Consider the following 19320-nt stretch of genomic DNA (forward strand, 5'->3'; position numbering starts at 1 on the left):
GATCTTCAGGTATTTCCACAGATTTTCAATGGGATTTAAGTCAGGTGATTGGCTGGGCCATTCTAGCAGCTTTATTTTCTTTCTCAGGAATCAGGAAACGTTGATTGCCATAATACGTCAGACATACATGGAATTTGACATGCATGTTGGTGACAGTACAATAATGGGCAACAGACAACGTAGTGCAGAAATAAGATAATAATATTATAAAATATATGCTTGTCTTTCCACTTCCGTATTATGGCCCCAACAATGCTCACTGGAACATTTTATTTTCATTTGGAAATAACTCACACAGTTGTCTGTATTATGCAGAAGTAGAAAATCCAAACTAGAGTGATTGTAATACAATTGTGAAATGTAAGCTTATTGATATAATGTGTATATGTAAAGATATATATATATACTGTATATATATATATATATATATATATATATATATACATAAATGTGTAAAGTCTTTGATTAATGTATACATAAATATGTACAAATTTAGGGGTATACAACTTTACACCGCAGGCCAAACACCAAATTCTAACTGCTGAGGAGGAGTGGGGCAGGTGTGTGAATGGGGGATGAAAAGAGGGGCATGAATAAAACACATATCAGTCATTGTCTTTGTTTCACAAAAGAAACAAGAAGCTTAGAGCACAGGTTTTGTTTTTCTATTTCGACTAAATATCTGTGTCCTGCAGGTAAAAGACCAACTGCGGGTCCTAGCACTGACTCATCAGCTGCCAAAAGTTTGAAATTGGAGCACAGCAGTCAGAGCCTAAAGGCTTAAACTGTGCCTCTGTAAGGGATCGCTCTATGTATTCTGTCCTTGTCCTGTGTTTAAATAGCTATCCCTTATTTGCATTGTTTGGGTTGATCTGCGATCACCGTCATGTAAAAAACGCTTAGAGATTAGAAATGAAGAGGCTTAAGTACAGTATAGAATGTGTTTAATGTGGCACTAAATGTATCAATATGAGACAGTTATAGCGGCTTTTACACAATAAACAATATCCGAAAGGCCGCAGCAGGCTAAGACATGAGGGGATCATACTAATGACGCGTCGCACTGAAGTATTTGATATGAAGAAGTAACATACGCAAATCGCTTACCTTACCAGATGCATTTTATTGACCAAGTGAGTACCAAAGCACATGAAACTCCATTGAAGTGATGATGATATTGACGATGGTGATAACAATGACAATGACGCTGACGCTGACGTTGAAGCTGACGCTGACGGTCAAAAGAAAGTTTTTCCCCATGCTCACCCTGCAGCCATGCTCCAAACAACCACACCCCACAGGTGAACAGACACACACTAATATACACACACACACACCACACCCCCTTACGGTGTCGTGGATACAAATGACGTCACACCACACGCACACATACAAACAACGTAGAAGGAAAGAATAATACAAAAGAATAATCAAAACGATGTATGGCTCCTACAACAGTCATAACAACTTGCATCACACCAGAACCAAAGAATGCTTCCAATGGTGGGTGGGTCACTTCATGTTCGGGCATTCTTGTAGTTGGTCTCGAACCAGTCGCATGTCATCTTTATAGCTGAGGAGAGAAAGAAATGAACACAGCAAGTCATTACCAGCCTGAGCACTCCTTAATTTGTTCTATTCTCCTTCACGCCCTTGTGTACACAGTATCATGGATTACAGGGTTTTAAAGTGTTGAAATAGTATTGTGGTATTGAAGTCAGACCTTCATTGAGGGGTGTGAAGGAGAAGTTGGGCAGGAGGCGCCTCAGCTTGGCATTGCTGGCGGTTTTCTTCATCTGGCCGTCTGACATGGTGGTGTCAAACTGATCTTAAGGGTCAAGGCTACACTGATTTTTAATCTCTTTGCACGTAAAGAAAAAGTGTGAACTATTTAAGGGGATCTATCAGCAGAAATTGAATATATTAATAAGTATGTTTTATTATAATTAGAATGGTGTTGTTGATACCTTTAAAGAATGCGTTTGAAATTGTCAGTGTATGGCTAGAAACAAAGATTGTTTGAATGGTTGAATTTTCTTTTTATTATGTCGGAAACTTTATGTTGGAAGGCTTTCAAGTCAGCAGCTCCTTATGGAGCTTTTATAAGGTGAAGAGATTCTTTATAGCATGTACATATCCAAGGTTCACAGAAGCATCTCAGAATCAAAACAGTTTGCATAATAATTCCAATGGCTTCATTGTAGAATGTTAAAAGGATACATTTATTTCTCCTTTGAAGTCGACAGCCTTTGTGATCATGTCCACAGCTTCTTTGATTGAGATTTCATCCTCCTCACCCACTGACAAGAAATCCACAGTTAAAAGTGAGGGAATGCTGTACACATAGTGACTGTGTCTCTTTCTTTGACATACAACACAATCAAAAACACCTTATGATAACCCTATGATGCTCGCTAAGGGTGAGTTTGGTACTACTCACCAGAGAGGATAATGGGGGCAACTTCTTCATATTCTCTCAGGACCCAAATGATTAGACGAGCCAAATCCTGAAGGTGAACACAGACAATGGGACTTTGCTTTGTTAGTCGACAGTATGTTATCATACATATTTATCTCAGAGATACATTTGGCCAATATAGAAATATTCATCAAAGCACATAACTATACATTCAAATCTAATGAAAATATATACTAGTACTCGTACCAGGGAGTAGACAAACTGCCTTTTAGGAGCTCCAGAGCCACAGACCGTCAATGGAGTTCCTTCCTCTGTGAGAGAGACATAAAAAATAGATCGTATTACTTCTATTCTGTTGTTGTCTGTTTGTATGTTTTGTTCACTATTTTCAGTGCAGGCATGCATGAAAATGGATTAGTGAAGTCACTTTTGGCCTTGTACGTCTTGTTGATGAGTGCCGACAGCACATGACCATTTTCTATGTTGAAGTTGTCATGTGGACCAAAAACATTGGTTGGGATGACCGCCGTGTAGCAATGACCGTACTGCTGAGAGTATGCCCTGTGGACACAGAGGAGCCATCAGACGGACTGCAACACTTTTATTATCACACTTTATTTAATTTTTTTCCCCTTTGATTTGAGCTCCAAACACACATTTCCCTTTTAAAGTCATCAGAACCTTTAGGAAGAAACTTCCTCCCTCTCAGAGCCTTTAGTGCTTTGGGACGGTCACAAATTGAACCTGTTTGACTAAGTCACCAAAGGTGTTTATATTGGACCCAACTGAAGCTTTGCTCCAACCGCAGCCCTTTGTCGGGGATGAATGCAGGTTCACCCGTTTGTCTACACTGCGTCCTTGTTTTCACTACACAGCTGCCTACCGGTTCTGAACATCAATCATCCGCTTTGCGTGCGAGTATCCAAAGTTGGAGTCATGAGGTGATCCATTGTGTATCTGTGAGAGTGGAACATTACAGAAAACACACAGTTACATCAAGTGCATTTTGCCCCATTTTACGGCTGTGTAGTGACACACAATGAGTACACAAAAGGAAGGAGATTACCATGGTCTCGTCGATGGGGTACGTGGTTTTGTCAGGGAAGATACAACTGGACAAGCAGGACACGACTTTGGTCACACCTGACTCGTGGGCAGTGTGTAGCACGTTGTCATTGATTTTGATGTTGTCCCTCTGTGAAGGTGTCAAACTGTCACTGACATGACGCAGTAACACAACACACAATGTAGATTTTTTCAACGGACCCCGCGTGCTTAAAATCCTGTTTCTCACCAAGAATTGCAGGTTCTCCCTCATGTGTAGATAGAGGCCTCCGACTTTTGCGGCCAGATGGATGACATGAGTGGGACGATACTTCTCAAACACAGCCCTGGTCTGCTCAACATCTCTGTTTGTGTTTTAATACAACATTTATTCACAAATGTTTACAGACTAGAAGAACAAACAGGTTTGAAGACGGACTCTGAAGCCTACAGGTGCTTTTTTGACTTAATTTATTCTAGAATAAGTGTTTCACGCGTCAATCACAGATAAATCACTTCCTGGCATGACTGGATAAAGGAGAAAAATCGAAGCAACTTACACAAGATCAGCTTGCTTGGAGGAGAGGAAGATCCATTCTTCTCCGTCCAGTTTCCCACCTTCCTGCTGCACCACATGCTCAATGGCTTTTCCCACCAACCCAGATCCACCCGTCACCAGGACACGCATTGGCAATGCCATCTTTTATCAATGTGCTGGCTCTTCCGAGGTGAAAACCAATAAAATACTAATCAAGACTAATACACTATACTCACTCTAATAAATTGAAGCAGGTAAACTAAACTGTTGCACAAACGTATCCACTCAAACTATGACTCTCAGCTGCTGAAGTACAGGTGACTCTGAAGCCTCTACGAATTAGAGGGATGAAGTCACTGTGAGAGGAAGGGTTGTGTTAATGGAGAGAGGTGGTCTGTTGGCAGTCCGGTTGAACAAGTTCATCCAGAATTTTAAGACTCCTCCTATGAACATTTTCCACCAGAAACTAAAGACCCAACTCTTTAGACCAATGCACTAACAAATTGGAGAGCTTAAATCGTTCTCATAATGGCTCTTATCTATAACAAGTTGTTTAACGACTTATTTGATGAAATTCCACGTTCTTGTTTCTGGTTCTTCTGAGTTTGTATTTCTACGATTGAAATGCACTTATTGTAAGCCGCTTTGGGTAAAAGCATCAGCTAAATGACATTGAATGTGGTGTAATGATTTGCTGCCACCTGTTGGTCTCAAAGCATTTTAGACTAAATGGCATGACGTCTATAGTTTCATATTATATATTGCAAATAATTCGCAATGATGCTGCCAGATTACTGACCAGGACAAAAAAACGGTCTCACACTCCCTACACTGAGATCCCCTCACCTGTAGACTACAGGTTCACTTTAAAATGCACTCTCGCTTACAGAGACATCCACCACACCTAGTTTCAGCTTGAACCTGTTTGGGTAGGGGCCCACACACGGGCCTGAGGGCCGGGGTAACTATATGTATGTATAGAATAACACTAAGGAATCCATGTTCACATACATTTTATTTGGAAATAACTCACATGGTTTTCTGTACTGTGCAGAAGTAGAGAATCCAACCAGAGGCATTGTATTGCAATTGTTCAATGTTAATTTAAATTACAACCACGACGGCACGTTGTGTAGAAACCCGCAGTCACTTTACATCAGCCATCGCAAATCTTGAACTATGCTCCAGTGAAAAGAGCGACAGGTGATTGTGATCACTGAAAGTATGTCTGTAGGGCAAGTGTCTCTACTGCAATAACTGTCCTGGACACACACTATAGATGTGTATGTATATATAAACACAAATCAATTTGACCAATCAATTAAATCCAAGATATTGTGTGTCGTGGGGAAGTGGGTTTTATCCTGGAAGGTTTCGACAGATGACGGAGATCCGACGCAGCCGAGGAACTTTCCGCCCATTGAACACAGACTCCTCGTCTTTCAGAATTTGGTGAGTGAAGTCATATCTGGCCTGGTCCCTGCGTGGATGTGAACAGAACAAGATTAAACACATTACTAGGCCTGTCGCAATATGCGATAAAATGACGCACACTTGGTGCTGCAATATTCATTTTACAAATGAACATCACCAACATTTACGTTGCCTCTGTGCTTTTTCCTTGTGGAAAGCGGACACAGACTGGTGAAGAGAAGCAGTGAACCCACCATGTTCGTAATGTTATAAAGTGATATTTTTCTCAACATCTACAGCCGAACTCGCTGAGATAAACAAGTCCCAAGGGACTTGGGAACATTATGGCTTTAGGCCGAATGAGAGAGGAGGAGCAATCAATGTGAACGACAACTAAGATAAAATCTCATGTAAGAAAACAACCATCCGCCCAGTCTTTCAACCTGAACTACTGTCGGTTCCTCCGGACTGCTCGTTCGCCTACGTGGTAAAATTTCTTTTTTAATAGCCAATAACATTAAACATAAGGAGAACATGTATTTATGAAATTACCTTTACATTTTTGTTAAAAAATGTTTTACCACAGGCCTGTATTTGGGGCCCGGCCTTTATTTGTCCGTATCGACCACGCCCCCGGCTACTATCTGAAGTCCGGCCACTAATTGAATCCCGGTCTTTATTTGAGGATTTACAGTATGCTATTATATTGTCATTGTGTTATCAGTGCATAAAATGGTCTGAAAATTGCAATAATCCCACAACAAAAATTTGATATTGTGACAGCCTTACACATTACAACACAGTCTAAATATGTTTTTAGGTATCCTACAGTACTCTCCATAACAAAATGTGTGTAGAATTTTTAACAAACCTCAGAATGTAGAGGGAACGTCGGGGGAGCAGCAGGTCCATCCATTCATTGCTGGAATCCTCCTTCACCAAGCGCATGATGCTGTCCGATAGGAGACTCAAACCAGCAATGGTGCTACCACAGAACTTTAAAAAAATGGCAGTAAGAGTACAACAAAGCCCACACACAAACGGAAAACTCCCACTGGGGGTGCTGAGGATATTGTCCACCTTAGAACCGACAGAAGAGACAGAAAAAACAGAAGAGAAGAGAAAAGAAGAGAAAACCAACCTTGATGCTGTCAATGTGAGGCTTGATGTAGCCAGTCTTGTCCAGATCGAGAATGTGCACAGGCCCGAGGAGTTGACTACCCTCAGGAAACGCTGTGCACCGGACCCGACTCACGACCTCCTCACACGCTGACCCCCACCGCACGCGCTCAGTCTCTCGGTACCCGTGGATAGCCTACAGGAAGTCGGGGGAACGCAGCACGTGTGAAGGCAGTGTCGATGACCACTAAGGAAACATTGCTGGAAGTAGGCAAACTGAAAAATGGTTAGTATGGTTTAATTTGACAGCCTTTGGGCATCGCTGAGCGCCCCCTGCAGCCAGCAAATACATTCGCAGAAGACTTACATGCATGTGTTGCATTTTTATCTCAATATCTGATGTTGTGACGAATGTTTTATTTTTTATTTTGCCAGCTATATGAGCAAGTACTCCTGAAGGGGGATTTCAAAACTAATTAAAGACCATACCCGGAAACGGTAAAAAAAAAATGCATCAGGATAGAGACGGCCTTCCTACAAGTCGTGCAGGTGACTGACGGGTGGGTCAACGTGTAGATAGACCCGCGCCCTTTTTACATGGCGCGTTGAGCCGTTTCAACAACGGACCATTCGAGCACATCTTACATCGTCCCAGTGGTCGAATTCGTAGCGTTTCTTCTTCAGGCCTGGCTCCAGCTCTCGCAGCAGAGCCCCCTCTTCCTCCTTGGAGATGAAGCCCGTCCTCACCTCCGCCTGTGAGCCGAGTCTCCGTACGAGCTCCCGGCTTGATCCGACGACGAGAGCCTCCTCCCGGAGAGGACCGAGGCCGCCGGCGGCTCGGGAGCTCCGGCGGCGCCGCTGTCCGGTGTGAGCGGCTGCCTTGTGGGTTTGTCTCAGTGCGGCGAGCAACAGTTTCATCCTGTCGTCTCGAAAATACGTATTTGAGCGCGTTCCACTACCCGGTTGACCCCTGGCAGTGTTTTGACTTGTTTACAGAAGTCAAGCTACTACGTGAGACGCCATATTGCCAACGCAATGCATCATGGGGGTTGGAGTCTTCCAGCAGCAGAGCGAATCAATCACGAGATATTGCTCTGTCGCAGGTGTGACGAAGTAACTATTTCCCACGATAATTTGGGAACATGTTTTATTATATATTTTCATATATTTGCTATTGAAAACATGTATTTGCGTTTTATGACTTGTCTCCTTGATTATCCACACTTGATAACTTTCATACCAATTTGAAGTGGATCATTCTCCACAAGTTATAGTGTCCCATTTATGTATGCATGATCACATATCCCATATTGAAATATATCATATGATACAGAACGTATGAAGGCTAGATAAGAATGGACAGAACAATGGACAGAAATTACGCATTTTAATTACTGCCAATAACTGTTGAACATATCACTGATGAACTTCTTGCTTAAAAAGGGTTTTGCATATTATCTTTATTGTAAAAAAAGTTCACTAAATGCAACCCCCTTTCTTGCTCTTGATCTCATTGCATCCTAAATGCAGAAGATGCTGTCCTGTCCGTTGACCACTAGGGGGCAGTGAACACTCAGGTCAGAGGACCGCTGCATGTCCAGACATCTGGTGAAAACATTCAAAGAGGAAGTGGTTTCTAATTTGTCTTTTGCCACGTGTGTAAATGCAGCTTGACAAAACATTAATTTGGGGGAAAGTTAGAAATTAGAACACTTCGAAAATTAAATTAAATGAGTATGCAACATAGTTCAGGGACATAACATGTGAGAAATACACAAATGAATGAAGTCCTTAACGCGTGAGCCACGGCCATCTCTCTGTCTCTCGTCTGCTCCCTCTTTTTTCTTGTTTCCATGTGGTCACTTTGTCAGTGACATATCGGGACGTGAGAAAAGTGAGACGTCTCCTTTGCCCTCACAGGAAATCTGTGGACATTGAAGCTGACGTTTAAAAGCTGTCTCTGATCGGTCCCTGTCTCTGTCTCTATCTCCCTTGCATCACTGCCACGTGAGCATGAACCTAGATGCACATCCACTACACACAAGTAATATTAGTGCTGGTTGGTCTCGGTCAGTGAGCATCCACAATAAAACAAACTGCCCCCCCCTTACCTCCTCCTCCTGCTCATCCTACATACACACACATTCAAATGTGGTGATGCCCATTTCATTGTTGGATGCTGTGTTGCCGCCCCCAGCCTTACATTCATCCGGCCATGATGAGTGTTTTGGGTTCACATTCTCATTCCCTGTCGGTGGCCTCATTTAAAGCTTCTACCACTCGCTGCATTAGCATCGGTCAGCCTGCCCGAGCAGCATCATTATGTACATTCTGTGAAATCACACAATCAAACAGAAACATCGCCAGATAATGACTTTATTTTTGTACCTCAATGCTGATGTAGACAACATTTAACATAAAGAATGAGCATTGATGGGTAATGGAAAGCATGTGAGACGAAACAAAGAGGCAGTCCCACAAGTTGACTCATCGTTTACAAGTTTTGCGGGAGTACTGTATGTGAAAAAGGTAGTATTTTGTGGCTACAGTGGGAAATCTGGCAAATTGCATTAGTTCTTAAACAGCCCAACATTGGATTAGAATTGAAAAGCTATCTCGGTAGAATACCCGTTTAGGCTAAGTGAGGTGGACCTCAGGAAAGTAGTGTGAGATGGGGAAGAGAAATCCTCGTTCTACATGTTGTCTAGTTGTGCGTGTGAACAGTGTGTGCTTCTCTCCATACGTGGTCATGAACTGTCAGCTGTTTATGTGATATATTTGCAGACTGTTTTTCATTCAGTTAGACCTCAACTAAATACAGCCGGTGACACAAGCCTGATTTTCCCCTTTAGTTAAGTGTGTTTATGACAATGGCAAAGTAGCATTTTTGACATACTGTAATGTATCATTGACCAACATGAAACACAATATGTTGTGTATAATGAAGGCAGGTTTTGCAGAGGTTTTCTTGCAAGTCGGCATTGGGTCTGAGGAGGACCAGGTTCAGTGAGGGCGGAGTGCTCTACATGCATCCAACCATTGAATTATTCAGCCTTATGAATCATTGAGTCACGACACTCCTTTTGAGGCCCTCGCCTCAGAGCTCCAGGTTCACAGCCATCCACCATTCAAACATCCGACTGAGAATGACACACAACAGAGAACAGTTACCCCAAGTTTATCGACTTCCTCCATCTTGTGCTGAATCATTACCTTCATTCAAGTAGCTATCTCTTCTGCTTCCTCGTAGATTTCAGCATTTAAGAAAAATGTAAAACAACATCTGAAGTTAAAAACAAGCCCGGGATGTGTGCTAACGGTCTACATGAGGTGAATTGTCCTATTCTATTTTCATTTCATTGTATTTTAAGGATTTTTGGCGCCACCCTTTTAAGTGTGTGGCGTTTGTTAAAAGTATGCTCCAACATCGTGTTACATCATGATATACACATGACACAGATTGTTGCATATACCTCTACCTTTAATACAGCGACAATGCTTGTGCTCCTGAGAGGTTTTATCCATGGGGGGGCCTTGGAGCTGTTGCTCTTCAGTGCTTCTGATGCCGCCGGCGTGGCATCACAGCTTTGGACAGAAGGCCGCTGCTCCTCAAAGGCTCCGACTCTGAAGGGCAATAGATCATTTCACAGATCGTCACACCCAAGTGTAAACCCACACGTTTGTAAATACACACACACAGGATATGGCAGACTGTAAAATAGCAAGACATTTTAGGTTTTGAAATACATTGCGTTTTTTTTTTCTCACTACAGTGTGAATGGTTTTTGGGGTTTTATTTAGACAGCTGACAGGAGACTGTGTGGAGCGAACTGCAGAGAAAGCATTTAGACACACAACCTGAAATGTGTGCGACATTTTTTATAATGAAAAGCAATCACAGACAGCACGCAAAGATGAAAAAGAAAGACGTCTTATTACATGCACATTACTTCTTCTAGACTTGTTGTTAGTCTGGTGTGTGGTCTCCTTAATAGTGATGCAGTGAAGGGCTTTCAGAACCCTCATCCCCCAATTGGGCTTGATTTGGCAATGACTGACGAGCATGTGCCAGATGCAAAGAGACTACGGTAGTCAAGGTTGGGAATTATTAATCCAGTAACTGGGCGCAACTGACAGGTTGCTGCATAAGATCCCTCTCCCCCTCCCTCCCACAGTCCTCTCATTAATTTACCCTGAACTGCAGTGATGGTGGTCATTATTTTGGCACCTGCTATGTTAATGGCGTTGCTCTCCACGGTGTGAGTTCTTGTACTATAGCAGTGCTGAAATGGTTTGGAGGAGCTCTCCGTGGTCCTGACACATCCACCACATTAGGGTAGAAGTGCTGATATTATGACGCTGTCCATGGTAGCATTTCTTTCTCTGATGTCGGATCTGTACTTAGGCTGTTCCAATCTCTGACTATTCTCGTGATTTGTGTTCTCTGGATATGGACGTTTAAGGTTGCTTTGTTATCAATTGTCATACCCACTTGCAATGCTTTTCCCCTGATGCAAAAACTTGTGGAGGAGTATTAATTGTTCTGCTCATCCTTAGATCGGTGTAGGCAAGATCGTTTCCCATTCGCTGACTGTGGAGAACAATCAATGAGGACACACTGTAGATTAAACGCATGTTGTCCTTTGATGTTTTGGGCAGCAGCCTTTCTCTGCTCTTCCCTTGGCATTAACGTAACTCATAGTGTAGTTATGAATGGCTTGTGACGTTCGTCGAATAGCCACTTTGTCATCACTCTCCAGGACCAGAACATCCAACAAAAAAATCATCCTTTTAGATCAAAATACAATCCGGATTCAGCTTGAAGCAGTTTCCGAGAAGCAATTGGAAACTGAAGAATTTTAGCATGACCGATTTGCAGAATAAGTGTATTCTATAGAAATGTCATCACAACAAAAATGGTTCTCATTTTCTCTCGCATTTCATCCACGTTGACTTTTTTCTCTATGTTATGTCATTGCATATATCTTTGTTGTACCTGGGCTATGCAAAGCATATACGGTTGAACCTTGAACAAGAACCATTTTTGGAAAAGCTATAGGAGACAATATATAAGAAGAGGAAGGGAGAGGTAAGTAGGGAAGAAGATCCTCGAATCGGGATGGTGGGGGGAGGGAGGGGAAGAGAGAGCTCTCGTCGTCCATTAATTTCCAAATGTGTGTAGCTAAGAATAGCCTCCCCCCTCCACCTTCCCTAACAAACACAGGCAGGCCCGCGCGTGCACGTTGACGCGCACGTACTCTACTTACTCACGCGCCTGTGTTCGCGCAGTCATTGTCAGTTCGGGTTGCAGCTGCATCTTTGCACAAGGTGCATGATGCCGACACCCCGCCGCTCCGCCAAACACTCGCGCGCATCTGGCTATAATAGTTTTTACGTTTTTATGAAGCATGCAAAGGTGGAATGAATTGAGAAACACAATTACGCAGTTGCCGCCTCATCGCCAACAAGCTTTTTTTTTAAACGCATTATTTGATATTTATTTGGAGTTGAGCGGCTGAAAAGGTTCAGTCCAACCGCGCCTTAAAATAAACAAGCAAAGCCGATGCCTCCGTCCGTGCCACTCGCCTGGAAGTTGGGCGAGTTTCATGCGTCATGTGCTGCGGCTGCAGAACCGTTCAGGCTCTACGTTTTTTTTTGGGGGGGGGGGGGGAGGGTTCACCCAAACTGAAAGACAAGAATTATTTTATTTATAGTTAAACCGGCCCCCGTTTTCCAAAGAAGCAGCCGGTCCCCTCCCTGTCAGTGGTTTCTCCATCCCTTCACGGACATATTTTAGCCGTCCGTCTGTCCGTCTGTTCCTCTCCTCCTCCCCTTGGTGCCCCCGGACGAAGAAAGAGAGAGGTAGAGAGAGAGCGGTAGAGAGAGAGAGAGAGGTAGAGAGAGAGAGAGAGGACGCTGTGCCAGGACGTTTTGGGCTTAACGGTGCGGGCGAAGGTAGACTTTTCGGGGTGGGGATGGTGAGGGGCTTTCTCGGCACTGCTGCATCTCGAACAGCCGGACCAAGGACATGAGAGGGTGTAAGACGGCGGGGAAGCGGGCGTCGTACCCTTGTCTTTGACGACGACCGTCCGTGTGTCCCTCTCTCGGCTCCTGGATGGCCGCGCAGGTGACGGAGAGAAGATGATGGTCTGCAACGAAGGAGGATGTTATTGAATTCGCTTGGAGAGCACTCGGCCACCATGACAGCGACATTTCAAAAGAAAACGGTATTTCTCATTTTCTTCCGTACTCGAGATTGTGTACTCTGAGAGAGAGAAAGAGAGAGAAAAAAGACGCATTATTAGCAAATGTCAGTTTTCCTCATTGGCTCGAGGCTCGTCGGAGCGCACTGGTGAAACAAATGCGAGGTGGCGGGAGCCACATTATTGCCAACACCGTGGCAAACATTGCGGATGTTTCTAAATAAATAAATTACATGGCTTTCCCCTTTTTTCCCAATGCCCTTTTTTGGTTGAGTTGAACGTCGCGGACGGGCATCACTAAAGGCCGACAATTATTTTTGATTTATTGTCGACAGACTCATTTATCGGGGCCTGTGTGATATCAGAAGGCATCTGGAGAGTCAATAATTGCTGTCATAAGAGTAAATAAATAAATGGTGCCGACGGGGTGCAGGAGGCTGCGGCGGGCTCTGATGCAGCCATGAACCCACGGAGAACATGAAACATTCATGTTAACGCGCTACATTCTCCCCATGGTTCCACGTCGGTGGGGCGATTCCTGCTTCACACTGACATAAGAACCGCCCGAGAAGGAGACACCCTACAGTACCAAACCCCACAGTGCAACCAGCAAGCCAGTCGACCAACACATTCTTTTTTTTTGTTGGTCTTCACACCCACAATTGGCTGCTGGCAGAGACGCGCAGGAAAGGAGACGTTCGGCTACATGGGCGTCCACGGCTGCTGAAACAACAAGACAACCCGTTTTGGCATATGAGACGTTCCGATCCAAATGGGATGTAATGTTGTGTGGCTGCACAGCTGAGCATTGGTCTCCTTCTCCGCTGCTTCGTGAAGATTGGCTTTCGGTGTCCAGAGAATGGCGCGGTTCGAAAACGAGGTGCAGTCAAGGTACGGCGGCGGGCCCGGCCCAGGTGGTCCGGGCGGCCGAGGTGGCAGCAGACAAGGGGGACCCCACGGTCACGGCCATGGCCACGGACACGGTCCACCCGGAGGGCCAGGCACCCAGAGAATGTACAAGCAGTCTATGGCGCAGAGAGCCCGGACCATGGCGCTCTACAACCCCATCCCCGTGCGCCAGAACTGCTTCACCGTCAACCGCTCGCTGTTCATTTTCAGCGAGGACAACTTCGTCAGAAAATACGCCAAAAAGATCACCGAATGGCCATATCCTTTACCTGGCACTGTGTGGTGAGCACAAGCTGCTTCTTGTAGGCCTTGTCCGAAGATCAGGTAGGCCCAATGTACAGATATACTGTATGTGTCTGCTCCAATGCTCCACATCTTTTCCTCAGTACTAGTAACAAAGGTGTACTGAGCAGATGTGAGCATCTGTGCGAGTCCACGTGCACTATGCTGCTGGAGGTGATGGAGGAAATGCTGGACATGTAGTTTATGGTTAATTAAGAGCAGGAGGCATGGACCTGCGACCCCTTTTATGAGGCTGTCCATCACCATCAATCACATTTGTTAGTAAGTCCATGTCACTGTCACGAGGGACTGCATGCTTGATATACGTTTCCTGTGTGTGATGGCTGTTTGAGTGTTTGGTGATGGTAGTATGTGATAGAGGGGGGGGGGGGGGGGTGTAGCCTTTGCAGTATAGGCCCGGCGCCCCGTGCGGCTGCAGAGAAACAGGATAGAGTAGGGGGAGGAGAGGACAGGTGGGAGAGACCTAGAGCCAGGGAGAAATGAAAATAAGCTATTTAGTGTGTGTATCCTTGCAGTGATGGACACACAGGCTTCCATATCAGCATGATGCAGGTGTCTTTCTAGATATGGTGTGTGTGTGTGTGTGTGTGAGAGAGAGAGAGAGAAAGCATTTGAGTGTGAATATATTTGGCTTTTAACTTGTGCATTAACACAGTATTTAATCACCACCCCCCCCCCCCCCCCATGTTAAGCACCATCTTAATCACACAAGCTGCAGGTGTCAGAGAATGTGTGTGTCTATGTACAACAACCACTAAATACGTTCATTTTTCACAAAACAAGCACATATCGCACCATTCAGGGGAGGAAGTCATTTAAGTTTTAATTTCTGGATTGGTATAAGTGTGTGTGTGTGTGTTTATGAATGCATGTACATGTGGAAGTTAGTTTATGTGTTAGTGTTAATGACAAGAGGGGGAATTGGATTAATGATCGTATTGATCCATGCTGATGCCTGAGCCGTGACAAAACTACACGCACTAATTAGGCTTCTGTGGTGAAATACAGGAGCTACTTATAGTGCCTCTGAATCACGTCACCGTTTGAATGACCGACGTGTGTGTTGGTCAGAGAAAGCGTGCAAGTGTGTGAAGGAAATTAATATTTGTTCATTTATTTTGCAAAAAACACATACAGCGATTTAGTAGTAGTACGGAATTCTACTCGGTCTTTTGGGTAATCTTTTTAAATGCTGATGTCTTTCTACTGAACAATGTGTTGTGAAGTTGAGGGCTGAATTTGTTTTTTTGTTTAGATGCTGTAATGACAGAATAAAAAAAAAAAATACAATGCTAACTAAGGGCTGAGGGAAAAAAGTTTAACATTGGCGGTGCTAATAACAAAATTGAAAAATAGAGAAAATGGGCATCCTTGCAATTTCAGGAATCCAAAATGTAAGCAAGTAAATAATCAAATTAACTGTGCAGGCTGACTCACTGTCACAAAGTCTTTAGGTACACGCAAAAATGATCTCATTGTATACAGCGGTTTTCCATCTCTTTCTAATATTTGACAGAATTTGCTGCCATGAATGGAAGTTTAACATCTTGATAGTGTGAAGAATATTCATAAACAATATGAAAAGATGTGATGTACCGTCTGGTATAATAATAACATGAACACTGGTCTAATGTTATCCAACACAACAGCTTTCCAATAACTCTTTGTGAAGCATATAATATTCAAAAGTGTCAGGGTATTGATTCAATTTATCGCTAATCTCTGAATTTGTGCTTTATGGTGATGTTTATTGAATTGTAATATGTGCGAGCATTTCATCGGCCCTCTCAGGGAAAACGCTTACATTATATTGCCAGATCTTTGAGTATATTTGAGATACGGATGATGTCATTGTGTGGCCTACTGCGGGAAATCCAACCGAGCTGAGGCTTTTTGGAACAAAATGGCTTTTTATAAAGATCCTCCTCCAATCGATATTTTTAAAATTCACAGAATCTTTCTAGTAAAGATTTCTTTTGGTTTTGCGTATTGTCCGTTGAATGGATTAGGTCCTAGACATTTACATATGAATGTGCTAAAGCTTGAGACGGTTGAGATAGTCTCCCACCTGCTTAATGAGGTCACCTCCGGTATGACCACAAATAACTGAGAAAATTGATATTTGATCGCTTGAATGTTGACTTTAATTGATTATCATTGGCAATGTTGATTCTAAACATATTATAAATCTCTATTTTATCATATTATGCCCTAAATATACCATGTGCCATGCAGCTGTGCAACTTAGTGGATTCACACACTATTCAGCAAAGTTCTGACCCGCAGCTTTATTTAGTCGTGAACTGACTGGACCCACGGGAGAGCCATAAAAATAACTGTTCCCTCACATCCACATTTAGGTACGGGAGACGGATATTTGGTTGTTTAATTAGAATTAGCATCGCAGAGGGCAGGGTGTCACTGTGCCATTTTCTCATTTGAAAAAAGTAGTAGGAAAGTAGTGCCTTGTTTAATACAATGAAAACCTGCATTCGTCACTTACTTCAACAGTCAATTAGCTTTCCATACCTTTACTGTAAAATCTCTTTCAGAGGATGGACATTTATTCTGTTGACACATAAAGATTACCTGTTGTGTTATTCTCATATTGCCTTACGTCAGTGTGTGTGTGTGCGCGTGTGTGACCCATGATCCTCACCATATAACACGTCTGTCGGAAAAACAGAAAAGTTCCTTGTTATAAGAACTGTTGGACTTTCTGGTCCAGCGCTCTCTGAAATGAACAAACGAGCAGTGAGCTCCGACGTTAGCATCCAGAGCTATTGTTACCCTCGAAGCACACTCCAGTCTAATGTCGCCCCGTCAAAAGGCAGTAAATGGGGCCGTGTGGTTTTATTTAGCAACAAGGACAAGTGGCCACTCTCGTTTAAAGCAAACTTCAGAGGGACGGCTCTGACCCTGGAACGGAGGAACACTTGACTAATACCATCCGCCTCCTTGGAGATCAACTAAAACGTTATCCCGAGCATTACCGTCTCTGTTTACTGCTCGCGCCGAGGCAAGCGAGCTAATCTTCTGGGATGTTTCTGTATCCCACTTCTACGCGATCCATATCGGTTGCAGAGGGCATGTACAGCATTGAAATGTAAAACATACCTAGCGTTTGTGCTGACGCCCTTAATAATGTGCTTAGGACAATAGCATATCACGTGACATGGAAATTAACACCGCATTGCCTTTTCCGAGTGACCTTTGACTCTGAATGCCCATTTGACCTTGACTCCATACCAGGAGTTATTGTAAACTATGCCATTCTAAAAAGGGATTCTTACACAATCATTGTGCCCATAATGTTAGTTGTTAGCATAAACCCACACATCCATGCCCCCTACAATACACACAGTGCATGGTGTTGTTGCCTCCATCCTCAGCATACACTTAAGTGTGTATTCCTGTACTGTAAATGGAGAGGAAGTCAATATATGTTCTTGCTATCTTTAGTGACAACCTCAATAGGAAATATAATATTGTAATGTTGTATTATAGTATTGTCTTCTATATGAACCACCCATAATCAGAAGATGGGAAGTTAGAAAAGAAACAATGTTAATTGACTTTATAGCCGTTAGTTAGTGCTTAACTGCGGAGTTATTGTTGATGTGTTTGTTGTGTGTGATCTCCCAGGTCCATATCTAACCCCGAGACCTGAAATCAATGACAGATAAAAGGACATTGTGAGACTGCGATCAATATCTCGGCCGAGATGTTTCTACCTCCATCTTCTGTTTCCAATGCACTGACAAAAAAAAACAAACTCATGAAGGGTTTTAAGTTCAAAGATTGGCTGACCTTTCTTACCATTCTTTTCTAAAACTATAGGTTAATGTGAATGAATTAAGATTGTACCATTTTTTTTCTCGCACTTCCTTTGCAATATTGTGAGTGGTGTCCTGAAATCTACAGTATAAAATTGATTAGGAGGGACAGACGGGGACAAAGTAAGACATAACCTGGAACAGAGAACGCGAGAGCGAGGGACCTCGCTGTGTGTTTGGGTGCGTGTGGAGAGCCGGTGATCTACGTTCACTGCAGAATCTAAATTATTTATTGGCCAGCTGAACTACACAAACTTAAATCAGCTTAGTGTCTATTGTGTGACAGAACAGATTTTTTTTCTGTTTGAATGCGTATGTTCTTACAGATTTGTTAGTGACATTAAAGTCTGTACTCCAGTCATTCCTATGGTACCATGGCTCACAACCTACATTTGTAACACTAATCATTATCACACATATTATCATTTTTACAGCTAGACGTGGTCTAAATCCCCAACAGTACCTATTATTTTCCCCTTTTTTTATTAAAAACATACACAAACGCACACACACTCACACACACACACACAATTTAATAGTACATGCTGATCTTATCCATCTGGTCACATGCATGAGTCTCCATCCTTCCCGCCAGGCCAGCCTAAAAATACCTGGAAAAATGTTCTCCGGATGACGTTGGGATTTTACAGCATCATCATGGAGCACAGCATGTGTGTTTGGGCGATAAATAAAGTAGTAGTTCTGGTAGGTAGGAGGTTCTGCGTGGGATGAGATGAGCTTTTCTAACGCAGAGGAGGACAGGGACGATTGGAAGGGATGAGGCACTGAGCTGTTCCCTCTCTGCTCCTAATGTGCAGAGAGGGAACAGCTCACGGAGGGACGGGAAGAAAGACAGGAGCGCGGAAGACATTCATGGAGAGGGTTAGACACAGATGTAAAACAATGGAGGGAGAGAGAGAGAGAGAGAGAGGGTGAGAGGGTGAGGATCAAATGGCCTTTTAGCATACAATCATTTAACACAAGGCGGTGAAGAGTCGCACACTCAGCCATGAGCGCACACACACACACACACACACACACACGTGGAATGTCACGGTTGACCAGGTCAGAGGTCAGTCATGTGACTGAACACATTTTTCTCTCTCTCTCTCTCTCTCTCTCTCTCTCTCTCTCTCTCTCTGACTGAAAGGTATTTAAGGTTGTGCATCTCATCTGAAGTTTTGGTACCTTTTCTTTTTGTCTTTAGCTCAAAGGCAATCCATCATTCCTTTTTTTTCTCCTTTCTCCCTCCTGCCTGCCACTCCTGCCCCACTCGCTCCACTGCAGCGTGTCCTCGTTCTAATTAGCCGCTTCCGCCCTGTGCGATACTAATTTAAAGCATTTGTTGGTTGTTTTGGGGATACTTTGCAGCACCTCCAGGACAGGTGCAAGTCTCTTTAGTCTAGTTTAGTCTGCTCATAATTGTGTGTGTGTGTGTGTGTGTGTGTGTGTTTGTCTTCAGGGCTCAATCTGCCTTTGTCATACTTTACACTGTCAGGTAATAAATGTGTGAATTGATCTGTATCCCGAGTCCTC

At 43.5% G+C, this 19320-nt stretch overlaps 3 protein-coding genes across 15 annotated transcripts in view; 1 reads left to right on the plus strand and 2 right to left on the minus strand.

Annotated features, from left to right (window-relative positions):
* Nucleotides 1–879: 879 nt before the first annotated feature.
* LOC119220073 (GDP-L-fucose synthase-like) lies at nucleotides 880–4407 on the minus strand. Its single transcript, XM_062566104.1, has 10 exons — nucleotides 4024–4407; nucleotides 3714–3828; nucleotides 3486–3614; nucleotides 3303–3376; nucleotides 2847–2980; nucleotides 2666–2730; nucleotides 2441–2507; nucleotides 2221–2300; nucleotides 1724–1823; nucleotides 880–1573 (listed from the first exon to the last, which is right to left on the minus strand). Exons 1-10 carry the CDS (start codon nucleotides 4161–4163, stop codon nucleotides 1518–1520), a joined length of 960 nt encoding a protein of 319 aa, XP_062422088.1. The 5' UTR covers nucleotides 4164–4407; the 3' UTR covers nucleotides 880–1517.
* A 590-nt stretch (nucleotides 4408–4997) lies between these two features.
* alkbh7 (alkB homolog 7) lies at nucleotides 4998–7589 on the minus strand. Its single transcript, XM_037477412.2, has 4 exons — nucleotides 7179–7589; nucleotides 6556–6729; nucleotides 6286–6410; nucleotides 4998–5481 (listed from the first exon to the last, which is right to left on the minus strand). Exons 1-4 carry the CDS (start codon nucleotides 7449–7451, stop codon nucleotides 5361–5363), a joined length of 693 nt encoding a protein of 230 aa, XP_037333309.2. The 5' UTR covers nucleotides 7452–7589; the 3' UTR covers nucleotides 4998–5360.
* Nucleotides 7590–12258: 4669 nt separating this feature from the next.
* Nucleotides 12259–19320, plus strand: part of cacna1aa (calcium channel, voltage-dependent, P/Q type, alpha 1A subunit, a) — a 63539-nt gene continuing 56477 nt past the window's right edge. For 12 of the 13 annotated variants that reach the window (XM_062565810.1, XM_062565812.1, XM_062565818.1 and 9 more), the window contains exon 1: nucleotides 12260–13902. In XM_062565810.1, coding sequence (XP_062421794.1) covers nucleotides 13596–13902 — 307 coding nt within the window. In that variant the 5' untranslated portion in view covers nucleotides 12260–13595. Of the gene's footprint in view, nucleotides 13903–19320 lie in introns of all 13 variants that reach the window. The other variant, XM_062565811.1, reaches the window with a different exon arrangement.

Source organism: Pungitius pungitius, chromosome 12 (genome assembly GCF_949316345.1).
Source record: "Pungitius pungitius chromosome 12, fPunPun2.1, whole genome shotgun sequence".
NCBI classification, from domain to species: domain Eukaryota; kingdom Metazoa; phylum Chordata; class Actinopteri; order Perciformes; family Gasterosteidae; genus Pungitius; species Pungitius pungitius.